This window comes from Lycorma delicatula, chromosome 4, assembly GCF_047948215.1.
Source record: "Lycorma delicatula isolate Av1 chromosome 4, ASM4794821v1, whole genome shotgun sequence".
In the NCBI taxonomy this organism is placed as follows: Eukaryota; Metazoa; Arthropoda; class Insecta; order Hemiptera; family Fulgoridae; genus Lycorma; species Lycorma delicatula.
In genome coordinates, this window is record NC_134458.1 from 76,426,601 (window position 1) to 76,444,840 (window position 18,240).

General features: G+C 32.3%; 1 protein-coding gene across 1 annotated transcript in view; it reads left to right on the forward strand.

Moving 5' to 3' along the window:
* LOC142322649 (uncharacterized) overlaps positions 1-18,240 on the forward strand; it is a 212,341-nt gene that overhangs the window by 12,346 nt on the left and 181,755 nt on the right. The window contains exons 3-7 of the mRNA XM_075361728.1: positions 1,691-3,891; positions 7,878-8,033; positions 12,896-16,119; positions 16,243-17,189; positions 17,271-18,230. Of these exons, the coding sequence (XP_075217843.1) occupies positions 1,691-3,891; positions 7,878-8,033; positions 12,896-16,119; positions 16,243-17,189; positions 17,271-18,230 (7,488 nt within the window). The remainder of the gene's footprint in view (positions 1-1,690; positions 3,892-7,877; positions 8,034-12,895; positions 16,120-16,242; positions 17,190-17,270; positions 18,231-18,240) is intronic.

The following is an 18,240-nucleotide window of genomic DNA, read 5'->3' on the forward strand; positions in this document are numbered from 1 at the left end:
TTTTGGCAGGCCATTTTCCGATGATGTTGTGGTGCCTAGTTGAGCGTTGAAGTCTCTTATTATTGTTTAACATGGTTTTTGGTGATTTTACTTATAGTCAGGTCGAGTAGATGCCAGAACTTTTCTGTTTCTTTACGATCTTTTGGAGAGTTATTTTTATTATTAGTGGGTAGATGGGCGTTTATATAGTGTAGATTTTTATTAGCTGCTTTTAGGGTGTGTTGAGATTCTTGGGGATTGTGACTTGAATTCTTGTATGGAGTTTATTATTTTGAGGCTAACTAAAAAGTGGGACATTTTTCCAAACTGTGGGACATTTTTCATCACTGTCTTCCCAGATTTTCTTGTAGAGCCTATATCCTATAGATACCATGGCGTTCTGGTCAGTGTTTCTTATTTCCTGAAGATCCACGATGAGAATTTTGTGTTGGTCCATTAGGCCAGTTATTATTTTTAGTTTACCAGTCGGAATGTGCAAGTTTACATTTTGTGTGGAAATGTAGGTGATTTGCTTTGGTTTGATTTTTGACTTTGTATTTTTCTTGTTCATGTGTGTAATGTTGGGGCATTCCAATGCTTTCACTCACATTTTTTCTTCTAAGTGGCAGCCTACTGTATCCGAATGCTGCCTTCTCTGAACTCTTAGTGTTGTTTGGTTCAGCCAGTGAAGTATTCCTTAAAAGACCTTTTATGGTTAACTGTCAAGAGGTCACCTTTAGTGGGAGTAGGTCTTGAGTTATAACTCTAGGTGTGATCTAATTGTAAGGTGTGATTTGATGATTTATGAAGCTGTGAAAATTCAATTCACCAGACAAATTTCTCCTATTTGTTCTGGATATATCCAGGTGCACCTCATGGAGGCTTAATCCAACTTCTGTTAAAGTTGTTATTTTGGAGTTAAGTTACAAAGTCTGATCCTAAATATTACGTCCATTATCTAGTATAAATATATACGGATTATTTTCAGATAACAAAAAACAATATCATCTAAGACTACATCCTTCTTGCTCTTTTCTAATTTCATTTACCTATCTGTGTTGAGGAAAAGTGTTATTAAAAGCCTACAATTTACACAAATAATAAGATTGGTTTATTTAATTTTTTGTAAATGCAATGTGAAAAAATTCTGGAACGTGGTTGTGAAATTTTTATTTATGAATTAGAAAAATAAGTAAATAAAAAATACCATAATACACCCTTTTTTGAGAGGAGATTCATTGGAGTTTTATCACTGAAGAGTATTATCAAATGAGAAGTTTAATGGAGAGCTTGGAATTATAATAATCAGCTTGAATTGGTAAAATCAATCTACACCTTACCATGTGTCCAAACAGTTAACTTTTAAATCGACAAATTGTAATTCGTGCATTAAATTAGTCCATTAAAATGGAATATTACTCAATAGCGGTTTCACTGTAAATGTTTGAAATGATCCCTTAAAAGGGAGTTAGGCTTGAGGGAGTGAGTTTAACACATATGTCAGTTTTTTGTACCAGTTAACGTGTGTAAAATCTCAGTTTTCTGAGATTGGTTTAATGGTTTTTTGCCATCCTGTAACTTTTTTTTTAGGCAATTTTATACTTAATTAAATTGTTAGATAACTGAAGAATTTAATTCATTCAATGCATTATATATTTTTTAAGTGATTCCTTTTTGCATACATATTTTTATTTTTCATTGTTTGTTTCAGACATTACTGAAACCAAAGAGCAGGAGATGCAGGATGTAACTACAGAAAGTGAAAAAGATGATTTTGAATTTTTAGGAGAAAAAACAGTCAGTTCTCAGTTGTCTGGCCAGAATAAAATTGAAATGATTAATCAAGAAACTATGACAGATATAAAAATATTTCGTAGATCTCGTTTGCATGCTTCTACATCAACAGATGGTCTTGCTGAAACTGCTTTAAATAATTATTGTTTTGTAGATTTTGAAAATTATATACTGTCTATTAGACAAAAGAAACCAGAAACAGGTGACACCAATCTAGATGTAATTGTTCATCAAGGAGATACAGAGGAAGAAACTGAAAGTGAAGATGAGTTTGTAGATAAATCGGATGAAGACAGCTGGTTGTATAGTCCACATTTTGAATTGTGGACTAAAGAGTGGCTTGAGATGGAATCTATCGGTATTATGTCAAAGAATGTTGAAGTGGATTGCTTTGAGGAAGAGGTGAATGATGTATTCTCTTTTGCAAAATTACAACCAGTGTATTCATTATTAGAATACCCACAACAAGTAATAAATTTTTCTAAAACGAAACATAAGGCTACAAAATCGAAAAAATATAAGAAAGGAAACTACAAAGTAAAGGAAGAAGAAGTTGAATTTATTGGGGAAAAGTCGAGAAGAATTGAAGAAGAAGAATTAAATTTTATACTGTTGAGTTGGTTTTATGGTGAAAATGCCTCTGAAAAAGAAGAAACTAAGAAAAGTAAAGAAGATCTCCTAAAATGTACTGGAAGTTCAAGCTCACATGTTTCTTCTGTTGTAGACTTAGAAAAAACTAGAGAATATGGACTGAGAGAAACAACAAAGGTGTCTGAAGAAGACATTGAGAAGGAGATAGCGGTAGAGGAAGAAGAATCAGATATATCTATTTTATCAGATGAGATTTTAAAAGAGTCATCCACTTCATCTAGTGCATGTAGTTTACCAGAATCAAATGAAGAACTTGTTAATTTATACTATGAATGCATTTATGCTATAAGAGAACTGCAAGTCCAAGAAAAAAGATCTCAAAAATTGGAAGTTGCGCCTGATGTTCATGATGAAGAAGATGATTTTGAGTATACTGATGTTGAAGATGAAGAGATTGATAAGATCATAAAAGAAGGAGGTGTAGATGATGATGATGATGATGATGATAAAGATGATGATTATGATGATGATGAAGGTGTTGATGATGATGATGATGATGATGATGATGATGATGAGGACAATGATGAATTTACTCTGGAAGAACTGATTGATGATAGTGAGCAAAGTGAAGTAAAGGAAGAGGGTGATGCTCAGAAAGTTCAACAGGATGAAGGAAAGGGTAAAAAATCCATTAGTGATAATAGAGAAGGTGTACATGAAAGTAATGAGTTTAATACCCAAGTTGAAGATGAAGAAGAAGAGGAAGATGAAGATGAAGATGAAGATGAAGATGAAGAAGAAGAAGAAGAAGAAGAAGCTGATCTTGATGAAGAGAAAGGTGGTTCTTTTGTTGATAATGATAAGCAAATTGTGGAAGAAGAGAAGTTGGGAGAAGGTAGAGGCAAGGATGATAAAGTAGAGAAGAAGGCTAGTATTAATAAGAAAGGTGATAAGAAGGAAGGAGTTAAGAAAAAGGAAGACGGTAAAAAGAAGGAAGATGACGGAAAGATTAAGAGAACACATCCAGATTTAATAAGTGGAAATGAAGAACTGAATAAGGAGGATAATTTTGATTTAAAAGCGAGAAGTGTAACGGGTGCAAAAATGGGTAATGTAAAAGGTGATTTAAAGAACAGTATCATTTATAATGAAGATGAAGATGAAATTGAAAATGAAGAAGAGTTGGATGAGAATGTTGAAACCCTAGATGAACAAGAGATAAGTAAATCGGAGGATGAAATATTTGGCAAAGGCAGTTATGGATCTTTTGAATTCGAAAGACTGTCCATACGGAGCTCTCTTCAGAGTGATTATGATGTTTTTGTGGGACAGTATGACTCTGCTGAGATACTAAAAGAAGAGGATGATATAGAAAATGATGATAGAAAATCTACTGAAGGAAAAACAGAAGAGAGAGAAAGTAAGAAGGATGCTGGAGGAGAGAGTTTAATTATGATGGATGTACATGAAGAAGTAAAGGTGGAAGGTGGAAGAAAAGGCAGTGATGAAGAGGAGGTTTTAGATGAGGTTAGTTTTTTCTTTTTTTGATCTCATTTTCATATAAGTTATCTACATAATGGAACTGTCAGATCTCATCATGTCATTTGAAGGATGAAAAATACATCCCTCAGATGCTTGCGTGCGTGCACATTGTGTTTGGGTATTTTACTTGCATGTATGTTTATTCATGGCCATATTTGTATATATTGGATACAATATATACAAATAGTATTTAATGCAGTCATTGCACTGAATTAAATTAGTGTAATAAAACTTAGATGAGGGTATTTCTGGATCATTATGCTTAACAGTATGTGTTTTCTTTGTTGTATTATGAATTTTGTTCATATTTTTTTAAGCAGAATATAAAATCTTTCATGAAAAATTATGGTAATTTTGTGCAAATATAGATTGATATATGTTAGTATTATGAGTTATTTGTCACTAGCAATTTTATGTAACATGTCGAAACTACTGTTGTGAAGCCAGTAGTATTTCCTGGGTGTTTTGTGTTGAGTTCTTTACTGTCATTATCAGATAACATAACCTTGTATATTAAATATTATCTGTTTTAAATTATTTTGATTTTAGTCTGCTTCACATCTGAAAGTATTGTAATATATTTTATTGTTTTCTGCAGTGAGAACAATTACAAAGACGTTAATCTTAGTAGTTAATTTTATGGGTCATGTACAAGACTGCAATTCCAGTAAAATATTTGCATATTTTAAATAAAACATAGGCACTTTCTTGTAAATGAGAGGTGTCGTCTATACAAGTAGAAGATTCAAGATGTAACAGCATCATCAGGGTTATATTATAGTAGTCAACTATTATAATAACAGCATTAATATATTTATAGTAGTCCCAGCATCACTTCTTAGACAGTAATTTGTCACTATGTCCATCCTGGCTTCACAAGCTGTATTTTTACAGTTGTTGCAGGTAACACTGCTGTAGTTTTTCTTCTGTCACCACTATAGGCAGTAGGTCTTTTTTTGATTTTATGGCCATCATGGCACCACTTTAGTCAATTATAAGTAGGATTTTTTAGTCTCCTATTTTTTTAATATTCATCCTTTCAGATCTTGCCTGTCTTTCCGCCTCTGAAATCACCCTTTCTTCCTGTTGTCTAGTTATTCTTGGTTGTAATATAGTTTGTTTCTTTTTCAGTTTCTTAATTTTATCTGTTTTTTATCTTAAATCTTTTATTGTTATTTCAAGCTCTTTCAAATCTTTTTTTAATTTCCGTGATCCATTTTATGTTGTATTTACTATCCCAGAGTTTTTCTATAATTCGTCTTGACAATCTGTTTCCAGGTCTTCTGATTAAGTGTCCTAAGAATGAAATTTGTTTTTTTTCTGATCATACTGGTTACAGGTTCTAATCTCTTGTATACTGCTTCATTGGAGAGAATTCTCCAGTATCCATCTATCTGGTATTTTTTATTAATGTACATTCCTGCTTCCTTCTCTCGATTCTCAGGATTCTGTCTACAGCCATGGAGTTAGTTGATTTAAACAGAGTTTCACTTATGTGTTATTTTTGGTTGGATTACAGTTTTGTAATGTTTCAGTTTCGTAACTATGAACCGACATTTTTTATTGTACGTGTTTTTGATGAGTTTTTGTGCGTTACTTTGTTGACTCTGTTGCTCCATGTAGATTTTTCATCAAGATTGTAAGTGATAATTTCTCCTAAATATTTAAATCTATTGACAGTTTTTATTACCTGGTCATCTATTCTAGTTTTATTTGCAAGTGAAGGGTTGGTTAGCATTATTTCCGTTTTTTCAAAGGATATTCTCAGGCCAATCTTTTGTGCTATATGTTGTAGTGTTTTTATCTGTTTTTTTTATTCTTGGAGATTGTTTGCTAGCAAAGCAAGGTTGTCTGCAAATCTTAGACAGTTACGGTTTAGATTTTCTTCTGTCCTTCCTATTTTGATATTCTTTGGAATCCCTTTGTACCACTCCCATATGATAAATTCTAAGGCGAAATTGAATAGAAGAGGGGAGAGTCCATCACCCTGCCTTAATCTAGTTTTTATGGTTCAGAAAGTTCTCCTCTAAATTTAACTTTTGAATTTGTGTTCATTAATGTTAATTTTATCATTCTAATTAATTTTCAATGTAGGCTGAAATTTCTCAGTATTTTTAATACTGATTGTCTTTCATTTTCCTGTTTAGCCTCCGGTAATTACCTTTCAGTTATTATTTCAGAGGATGATATGTATGAGTGTAAATGAAGTGTAGTCTTGTACAGTATCAGTTCGACCATCCCTGAGATGTGTGGTTAATTGTTTACAGAAGGTTTTGTAATAATCTCTAGAGCTGGTTTTACGGTAATTTTCTTCTATTAAATTTGTTAATTCTTTTTGAGATTGTCTTGTGGTTTTCCTGATTGTTTGGGAGAGTGTTTTTCTGAACGTTTTTGAGCTTGGTGGCTTTTTTTCTGTTTTATGACTGAAATCTTAACCAGACATGGGTGTCTTTCATGGACTCTGTCACATTCTTCATTTCATAAAATGTGTTTTTTCCGTGGGTTTAAGGGGCTAATTTTTCAGCTTCCTCTTTTAGAACAGGGACTATTTCTTCTAAATTATCTGTTAATATTCCCATAGCTTGGGTTTTTCCTGGTACTTCTCATTTCTAATGATCTGGTTGAGTCGTATTTCCCCTTTTTCTTATCTGCTTTTTGTTTTCTTTTTTTTAAATGGGGTGAATTTTATCTTTATTTTGATTAGATAGCGATTCGATCTGGTGTCAACTCCTTTTAGTACTTTCACATTGCACATTTCTTGGTGAAATGATCTCTCTATACACACGTGACTCCAAACTGGCATTCCAATTTTATTCAGATTTAGTTCACAGCCTAGAAATCTCCAATTTTCCAGCCGCTATCCAGGCAAACCACCTGGAGGCACAAACCGAAAATTAAGATTTAAATATTAAGTTTGGAGAAAGGTTATTTTCATTTCTGGAATTAATTTCAGCCAAGTCTTTGTTTTATTATTTAAAGTGTTTTTTTACAAATCATGTAACAGGCTAAAAAATTCAACTCATCAAATTAAATAATTGGTAAATTATAGGTAAACTAACTGATTATGCAGTTATTCTCTAAGATTCTCTTGATAAATTATGGATATTAATCAATATTAAGAGAACTATTAATAGAAGTTCACTATTGTCATTAATGTTTTAAAAAAATGTTACAGCACAGAATATCAAGTAAATGTTTAAAAAGTTAAGAATTGCATTATAATATTTATGGGTATTCAAATGGTATACCGTTATATAATTTCATGTGATTTATTTTAAGTAACTGATGTGGATTTAAATCAAGCTATCTTTTATTTCATAATTGTGTGTTTTGTGATGCTGCTCAGATCAAGATTTTACCATGGTTTCCTTTGTTCCATCCAGGTAAATGTTGGAACAGTTCCTTTTTATATCAAGGATTATATGTCTGCTTACTATTGACATGATTTATGTAATTTATTGTTAAATACCGATCAGAATTAAAAGATATATTTATTTGTATTGCATGTCAATGCTATTAAAAATTATAAGTGATTCCTTTCAAATTATATGGAAATTTTTCTTCTGGAGAACCTTTAAAAGCTAATTCAATTATCCAGCAGTAATTCCACTAAAGAAGGGGCTGCATGATTAGCTCCAAAATGTCCTGTAAAAGAACAATTTCCTTATTATTTGAAAATGAATTATTCGTAACTAATTTTTAAGTGTTACTGTGATTTATCATGCTATTCAAAAGTAGCATGTCATACATGGTTTTATTTATGCCTAAATAGTTTAAAAAACTGAATGTAGTATTTACAATTTTTATCACAAAGTTTTTCATTTGAATTTCAACAAAGAAGTAATTTACTTTTACATGCAATTTTCAATGTAGAATAAATGCCATGAGCATACTGTTTAAGCAAATATTAAACTGCGCAGTTATTTCTGGTGAAATAAGTAATTGATAACGATAAAATTTTATGAATGTAGGGTGAAAAAGAAGATAGTAGCAGTTATGAGAGTGATGAGAATGATGATGAGGAAGAGGATGAGTTTGATGACTATGGGCAAATTGAACTCTTGAAGAAATCTGATATACCATTTCAACCTGAAGATTTTACAGCTATGGCTAATTATGATTTAGAGGTATATACAAACTCAATTCAAATATATTTAAGAAATAACAAAACTGTCTATGTTCATTAATTACTTTTTACAAAGCGGTAATATGAAAATAGAAGTTTGGTGAAAGATGATAAAGAAGTGTTAGTTTTAAAAAAAAAGAATACATTTAAATTAATTCTTAATGTGTTCTTTAACTATTCTGCTAAGTATCAAATATATTCTTTCTTTATTTTGTTAAAAACGTTTCAATTATTTAAATTTAGAGGTAACCATAAGCGGTTCTTTCCAATGAATCATGGGGTAATCTATGAAATAATAAGCTTAGAGCTTGGATTTGTGGAAATTATTCTACCAGATGATCTTTTTTCGGATTCAATTAGAATAATCTTTAAAGTGATTAGAATGTCTTATCCTTTAATTTTGAAACGTATTTCAAAAAAATAAATTTTATTTTGTAGGTGGCTGATTAATCCAAAGAAAATAAAATGTAGTCCTCCAGGGAAAATAAAATGTACAGTCATAAAAACCAACAAACTAGAAATGATCTTTTGATGGTTAATTCAAAAATGTGTTCTGAACATTGTGTTTTAAAGTTTCAGTGAGTTGGAGCCAAGAAACCAGCCACATCTTAGAATGTCACTGAAACATTCATCATTTTTTTCTTAGTACAATAGTCCATAAGTGTTTATTCTAAAAAAAAAATTATAGTATCATAAAAAAAAAAATTGTTAGCCGTAATCAATATTTTGTCCCATACTGCATGTTTAAAAAATTATATTAAATACAATCACAATTCTCAAATCATAGATTTGAACATAAGTAGATTTAAATTATAATTTATTATTGGAAAAAATGTCTTAATTTTCCTATCTTTTAGTGATCTATGTTTAAGTCACCATAAAAATACTACCATAAACTGAAAACCTTTATAATTTTCCATGAATTTTTGTGACAGTTCTCTAGAAAACAAAAAAAAAAAACAGCTCATTAAAATTTTCCAATGATGGAAGTAAGTTTTTTCATCTGCTAATGTATTTTTTTTAAAGTTTGCTGTTATACCTAAAGCTTTCAAAAAATGTACTGAAATTTTATTAATAAGTCATACATATTTTAAAAACTCACTCCATGTTCTGATACGAATTAGTTTTGAGATTTTTTAAAAGTTATTTTTGCTGCGAAATCACATATCTACACAGAGTGGATCACTCAAAATAGCTTTTTTCAGTTTTTGTATTTTATAAAGCTTCATTCAAACCGTCTTTAATTCTTGTCAAGTTTTAATAATTTGCAAGCAAGAAACTAATATTCCAACATTATTAATGATTGAATCTTACATTTTGTAGACATAGTCTCAGTAAGAAGGCCATTTATTTTAGCATACATTGCTGTAAATTGTTTATCATTAATGACATAATTCTGCTTTCATTTAACGACTTTATTTGATGGACTCTTCATCTGTGTTAAGAATTGATAGTTACAAAGTAGATGCAACAAAGTTTCTAAAACATCTGTCTACTTTTAAACTAAAACAGAGGAGAATAAAATAAAACATATATAGAAGTTCACATGAGCGGTCACAACCACTCTGAACATGAAAATTACTGTGCTTCATGCTTAAAATGACATATTAATTGAGGCTTTATTAAGAAATCAAAATAAGTCAACAACAGAAGATCGAATCCAATTTACATCTATAACAAACATGCTTGTTGTCTGGGACTAAGGATTTAATTTTTTTTAATTAACTTTTGCCAAGGATGTATGACATGTTTGGGAGTGTCCACAGCTTTCATTATTTATAAACAATTAAATAGGTGGAAGGGTTCAGAAAATTAAATTTCATCCTGATTTGAGATAGTCTTGTTTTTTTTTGAGGTGGAAGAACCCCATTTTTTGGCGCCAAAGCAGTGTCGGACTCACTAACAGGTTCCGCAAGCTTTATAGAAGATGCGTATGTATTCCCGCGCACTACCAACTAAACCTCCACCCTTGGCGACCCCACCTCCTGGGAAACCGCTAATAAAGCATTACTTCAGGACGGGGGTAAGCGTCCATACACACATTCAGTCTCCATTAGCAAACATCATCCATACCAAACCACTACAAGAATACGTAAAGAGAAAAAAACATTCAGAAAAATAGAACACCTAACAGGTACTAAGACGTACCACATTCACACATATATACATTCATACAATCAAGACAATACAAGACAAGTGTACCACAATCAAGAAGACATAGCCACAAGCTATAACTTATCCATCAAAGTACACTCAAAAGTTAATTAAATTTCTGCAATCTCACCCAGAGTACACAAAACACACACCCACCAACTAACACACACACACACAACTCAACTACTTACCACTTATCATTTACTCACGCAACTATCAACCATGATCAATGTGAGCAACACCCTCAGGCACCGGGAGTGGAGTGTCCATTGCCTCATTGCACCAAAGCAACCCCCTCATGTTTGAGAGGGCCTCCGAGGCACTCAGCTACAGACCTGTCCAACCCAGCATCCTCCGGCGCCTCATCCCCTGCAGGCCGCGCCAATGCTCGCCATCTTCTACGAGTTTTTTCTGTTTTACTGAGTTCTTCTGAAACTTTTCTATTATGATTTGCAATAATAGGCCACTGCTTCACACCCTGAAGCATTATCTGCTGAAAATCCCTAGGTCTGAACATGTCCACCCGACCCAGGGCATCCAGCATGCACCTCCATGCATCTTGGAACCTCGTAGAACAGAAAAAGACATGGTATGGAGTTTCCTCCACATTGCAGGCCAGACAGTAGTCTGAATGATCAAGAGCGAACCTAAACAGATACAATCTGTACCCACCATGCCCGGTCAGGAATTGCATAAGACTATAATCAGTTGATCTGTGAATCCTACTGCACCAACTCCTTACATTCCCAATCAGACAGTAAGTCCACCAACCTTTCTCTCCCGCATCCCACCGTTCTTGCCAAGTATTCATCAACTGTTGTAAATTGGTCACAATCAATCTCTTCTTCTCCGAAGAAGGAAGCATCATTAATTCTCTACACTTCCTTCTGTGAACAATTAGCAGATCAATTGGCATAACACCTGCCAGCACCTCTGGAGCCTCTCTTGAGATTGTACGATAAGCTGCCGAAATCGGGAGGGAGCAACTCCTATGCAGTGCAGCAAGTATTCCCATATACATTTTTTACCTCAGAACATCTACCCAGATCTCTGCTCCATACAAGAGGGAAGAATACACCACACTGCTAATAACCTCCTCCTGAGTTCTCCAGGCCCCCTGGTGTTCGGAAGTAAAATGGCAACCACACGCATTGTCCTCTCCACTCTCTCACAACTTTTCGTAATATGGACTCCGTACCTCAATCAGGCATCAATTCAGATGCCAAGGTATTTAATGGCCAATCTGGAATCAACCTTCCTTCCCGCCAGTTCCAACGACAGTGTTTGACGTCTTTTCTTAAAGGTGATAAGTACAATCTTCGTCTTTTCAGGGGCTATCTCAAGGCCAATCCCAGCCATCCAAGGGCTGATCCTATTATACAAAGCCTGAATTTTATCCACAATCTCTCTTTGTAGTAGCCCTGACTGCGAGTACTATGTCATCCACATGGCCGATCGCAGCAACGTCCTCCGGAAGTGAAATTCGAAGGACTCCATCATATACCATATTCCATAAGGTCGGTCCAAGGACCGATAGTCTTGTTTAGGTTATTTTGATTTATTTCAATGTCATGGATTTGTTAAAACAAAAAAATTACATTATAATTATACAGAGTGTTTCTAAAATGGTGGGCTGGCTATACTTTTTCGGATTCTACCTCTAAAACTAAACAAAAAATATCCTTAGGAAAAATAACGATTTCTCCTTTGTTCTCCCGCTGTCCACCATTTTGTTACTTTTATATAAAAATTTATATCTCAAGTTCGGATAGAGGAATCACATGAATATTTAGCTTCTTGTCAATAAAATTTTAAAATTAACTAAAAATCAGGACTTAAATACCTTCGCAAATTGCAAAATGGTGGCCATGTTTATTTTTAAATCCGTTATATCTACATATATATTGCTTTTATAAAATTTATGTTATCACTAAAATATTAAGCCTTTTATTGTGAATAAAATGATATTTTATTTTTGAAAATCGGTTAACAAATAGCCGAGTTATGGGAGAAGATTGATGTAATTATATGTCTGTTTTCATGTCCTCCGCTTTACGTTCAATTCTATGAAATATTAATTGCTTTTACTTATTGTTAATTCTAGTATTGGTAATTAGTATGAAATTAAGTAATAATTTTCTCATAATAATAGACTTAATAATTGACACAAAATTACATCATTTTTCTCCCATAACTCGAGTATTTGTTAACTGATTTTCAAAAATAAAATGTTATTTTATTCAAAATAAAAGGCTTAATATTTTAGCAAACATACATTTTAATAAAACTTATATTTATGGAGATATAACAGATTGAAAAATAAACATGGCCGCCAAATTGGAATTTGCGAAGGTATTTAAGTCCTGATTTTTTGCTAATTTTAAAACCTTATTACAAAGATGCTTAAAATATTAATGTGATTCCTCTATCCCAATTTGAGATACAAATTTTTATATAAAAATAACAAAATGGCGGACAGTGGGAGAACAAAGGAGAAATTGCAATTTTTCCTAAGGATATTTTTTGTTTAGTTTTACAAGTAGAATCCGAAAAAGTATAGCCAGTTCACCATTTTAGAAATACTCTGTGTATTAATATAATTATTTAATAATTGTATGGTAGTTTTAAATACATAAAAAATAGTGATAATATTATATGCTTGTCTCTTATATTTTGGAATTTGATTATCCTTGTGACTTATTGATACAGGATGATGATGATTCTGAAAATGAGATATATGAAGATGAAAATGATGATGATTACGATATAATTGAAGGCTTAGAAGATGAGGACAATGAAGATGAAAAGAGTGAGGATGAATTTAGCAAAGAAAAATCTTATGGTGATGAAGCAGATCAAGAAAGAAGCCATCGTGAAATTGTTGATGAAACGGTTGGCCATCAAGTTGATGAAAGTGAAACTGATATTACTGACATTACTCCTAAAAAGAAAAAACAATTCCAAAGAGTAGAAAGTGATGTAGATGATGATGACGACGATGAAGATGACTATAATGATGATGATGATACCACTGATGATGATGGCAGTGATGATTATAATGTAGAGGATGGTGATGATGATGATGATTATTATACTGATTTTGATGAAGAAGATGATTCTAGTGATGACGATAATGATAGTGAGAGCAGATGGTACAAGACTAAACTGAATGTAATGATTGAAACTTGTTCAACTGGTGGTAGTGATGAGAGTGGTGCAGAGAATAAGAAAGAAAAAAAAATTATAGGTACTCAGAGCGACACTGATGATAGTGAGAATTTCAGGGATAAAATAGAAGAAAAGAATAAAAAAGATGATAAATATAAAAAAAAAATGGAAGATCCTTCCAGAACAAGGAAGATAAAAACTAAAAACCTGGGTGGTGTTGGTGTAAGTGATGCTGAGATTTTTGATGATGCAATAAATAAAACTGATAATGCATATCTTAGTGCATACAGTTCTTATCTTCAACGTGCTCTTAGAAGTCAAGAAGTTAAGGAGAATGCTATTAACCTATTTACACAGAACATTTGTGATGCAGAAACCCTTGCCTTTGATGAATATTTTAAGAGTAGAAAAAGAGAGAATTCCCTCATTGGAGAACATTTTGCTTTACGTAATCTGTTGTCTTCAGAAGATAGAAGCAATGTGATAATTGTACCTCGGGAACTGAGAAAAAAGAAATTGTTCCTGCAGCGATATCATAAGTTTAAGTATTTTAAAGAAGTGAAACATGAAGATATATTTGATGTTGAAGATTTTGATAATGATTGGCAGTCTCCAGAATTTGGTTTGAGTGAGTTTGTAGTCATTTTGGAGGAAGCTAAAGAGCAGGAAGAAAATAGGCCACCAATTCCTCTACATGATATTCTAGCTGGTGAAGTAGATAAAACTAATCTATTAGGTAATGACTATGAAGTAACTAATGTGAATGATAACGTTAAAGAAATTGAAAATAAAGTTTATAATTCCCCTAGTGGCTTAAGTTTCTTGAGTTATGACATTCAGCACACCATGTCCATGGCTAAGAATAATAGTTTAACTGCTTGCATATCGCCAAGCATGTGGGAACTGTCTCAAATTTCAGATGTTGAATACAGTTCATTAGAAATATTTTTGAAAAATGTCGCTTATATAGTGTATATGTATAATGATAAGCCTATGGAAAAGGAAGATGTTATAATTGAATGTTATAAAGAAGAAAAATTTAAATCAGGTAAAATTTACCTGAAATCTGAGGAAAGTGATAATAATGGTAATGAAGAGCAGGAACAAACTATTGTATTACCTGTAAAGATAGAACTGAAAACAGTAGATAAAGAATTTTTCTTTCAATTTTTAGAATTATTGAGATCTTTGACTTTAAATGAATTGAAAGAATTTGACCTCCTTGATATTTATGAACATTTCAAACATGTAATTATTTCAATTCCTGAGTTCAAGGAGGAAACATTAAAAACTGCAAAAAAGAAGCCAAAACATCCTCATTATATGTATCGCAGTAAAAAATACTTTAAACAAATTGAAGAAAAAATGATGACCTTAATTCAGAGATATTGTGTTCCTAAAGAAACGTCATCAAAGGCTCTTCACTTTTCTGATAAGGTTAAAGTGGAAAGTACTGAGAACTTGAGGGCATTTAGCAGTGCTACATACAATCGATATTCTGAGTTAAATTTGATGTCAATCATACCTGGAGAAGTATTTATTGGCCATACATCAAAATCATACAGAGATGCACAAATTCAAGTAGAATATGTAAAACCTAGGGCAGATTTTGCTTTATTAGGAAAAGTAAATAGTGCAGATGTTTCAGTACAAACTTCAGATCTGATTACAACTTTGTTAAGTGACCCAAACTCACTGTCATCAGTAGATCTAGATCTTTCTGATGAGGAAGAAGATATTTACTGGAACAAACTTTATGATGCGTTAGTAGGAAATGTTCAAATTGCTGCAGAAATTATTGACTTTGTTTTGGAACATAGTGCATCAATTGAATTACCACTGAAAATAAAAAAAAAGGAAAAATGTAGTTCTGATGAGAATAAAGATTCATTGGTCATAATTCTAAAAAATCCTGAAGAAGAATCTGATAGGGAATCAAATGTGTTAGGAATGGATGAATCATTGGTAGAACAAGAGAGTGAGGAATGCTTAACTAAAAAATGTTCAGGGATTCGTTTAAAACGATCTAGGGCATTCACATCTCACCGAAACATTGATATGCAACTGTCAAAATCTGATGTTTTTATTCCCCCTTCAATAGCTCTAAAAAATTTACGATCTTTTCTAAATGCTGTTACAGAATTATTGTATACACCAATGTCATTTAAAGGTTTCAGGCCTTGGCCATTGCCATTTTCACGCCCTAAAACTTTTTTTCGAAAAGACAAAACTCTTAAGGATAAATCTCTTCTAATTTATCCTGATGGAAAGCCAAGATCCTCACTTCATAAAGTACACAGTGAAACATATAAGTGTGAAAACCAACGGAATAGCCTACATGTCTCTTTATCTTTTTCATTTTCCAAGGATGAAACTGATGAGTCTTATTCACATTGTTTTAGTACTTCTACCCTCACAGAATCTGATATAGATGAGTTAACAGACAAAGGGCTAAGAGTAATATCAACAGTTATGAATGAAGGAAATGTTATATTTCATCCAGTACCTGAATCATCAAAAGTGTCTGATAAATCTATTAAATCTAAAAAAGGCAAAGTTAAGTATATCATGAAACCCTATTTGTCTTTTCGGAAAGTTCACAAAATTGTGGATAAAAAGTCACTTCCACCACGACCATGGGTTGTAGAAAGTTCAAAGGGAAACTGGATATGGGTTGAAGAGTACTTGAAGTATGATCAGTTAAAAGAATTTAATGATTTATTTGGTTCCGTGGGAGAAAAAGGAATAGCTACTGCTGATGAGTTGTCTATAATAAAATTTCCAAAAACCCCTTTCATGAAAGGGAAACTGTATATGTATTTATTTCACCCTAGACAACAAAAGTATATGAAATATTTACAGCAATTTCAAAAAAAAGAATTTTTAAGTAATCTTCGAATGCGTGATGTACTTTGGGAAAAACTAATTGAAGAGGATCCTAGCTGTGAACCATATAGAGGGTATGGTTCACCTTTAAGAGTACCATCTAAAAGTGAAATGAAGTTACCAAAGTTTAGCGTCTTAATACATAATTCTAAAAAAGTATCTTCTATGAAGTTTGAACCCGATATTAGAATTCCTGCATTCTACCAGCAACCATCAGATATGTGGGAAGAAAACCTGTTTCCAAGTTGTATAGAACGTTTAAAAGCTGTTTTAGATGACACAGTTATTTGCCCATATAAAAAAATAGATAAAGAATTAAAAGATGTTCTGCTCCCCACTAAGAAAGTAAAAAGACGCAAAGGCAGATCTTTTCCATCAGGATCTGCCACTGTTACATCAAGCAGTATTCTTAAACCGTTTTATGATACAGATGAAAATTCTGTTAAAAATGATAGAGTTTTAAAATCTGAAGAACCAACAAAAATGAAAGAAGAAGCAAAAACAGAAGGTAAGAAACTATCTGTTACTGTAGTAGATAAGAAGCAAGTAGAAAGTCCACTATCAGCACTTATTAAGGATATTTCAATCTCTGGTTATCAGAAAGAGGAAGATTCTAAGGAGAACGCAGCTGGTGACCAAAATGGTAGTATTGTAAAATCTGTGAAAGCTTTTTGGTGGAATGTATTAAGGTTAAATGAAGATATAGTACATGATTATGAAGAAGAAATAGATGGAATAAATGTTGTAAAAAGTATTGAAGCAGAACATCTTGTGTATAAAGAAGTAGAAAGGGAGATAGAACTGGAAGTAGATGAAGAACATAGTGATGGTAAAAAAGATGTGAATGAGCAGATCAAGGTAAAAAGCAACGAGCTACAAGATCATGAAAATCTTGAAGAACAAATCAAGGAAAAACTAGATATTGAAAATAAGCATGAGGTTGAAGCTGGCAAAAGAAAAAAAAAGAAAAAGGACATGAAGATTAAAAAGAAAGAATATGTTGATGATCTTGAAGAATTTATTGATGTAGATGTAGAAGATCAACTTGAAAATCTTCGGTACCTATTTTTTCAAGAAAAAGTAAAGTTTGCATTGCCAGTTTTCCAGCCAAATGATCGATCTGTTTACTTTGACATACTGCGTCAAAATCTACTAAAACTAATTTATGAATCCAGAATAGAAGCAGGATATAAGTGGTGGATCAATAGATATGGAGAAGATGTAGAAGTTGATGAAGCTGATTGTGAAAAACATCCATATAATTTTGACTATGATCCTTCTTTTTTAAATATAAAAAGCATAAAGGATTTGAATCTAGAAGAAAGTGATTCATCATCTTCAGAAGAAAATGAAGCAGAAGAGTTGTTTGTTTGTTTATTAATGAAGAAGAGGTCAAGAGAAAATTTTTTAAGGCGAAAGTCTGTTTATTCTGAAGATGAGTATTATAAATTCATCAGAACAACAATAAAACCGATACAAGAAGCCTGTAAAAGGAAGGAGCTATCTTTCATATGGAAGAAATTCTATATCACTGGAAGAGAGAGCGTTGACAGTGGTGTAGAATTTATAAAAAAATTAAAAGGAGTTGGAAACCAAATTGAAATTGAATATATTAGTGAACAGGAATCAGATGTAGATATATTACCAAAAAGTGAAATGAGTGAAGTAATAAAAAAAGAACCAGGTGAAGATGAAATTCAAGAATCAGATAAAGTAAAGCAACAGTTTAATTCTAAAGTGGTAACACCACAAGCTGAACTTAAGAAAATGTCTAGAATATTGACTGGAATAACTGTTGATGAAAAGCAAGGTACACAGCTCTTAAGAGTAGTTAAAATGCTTATTCCATCTGAAGAAACCACAGAGGCAATGCATGATGACATTGCTGGAGAACCATTAACCTTAACAAAAGAAATTGATAATCATGATGTACAAGATGTATCTAGCAATGAGAAATATGAAGAAGCTATGGTAAAAGTGACTGACGTCAGTCAGGTTAA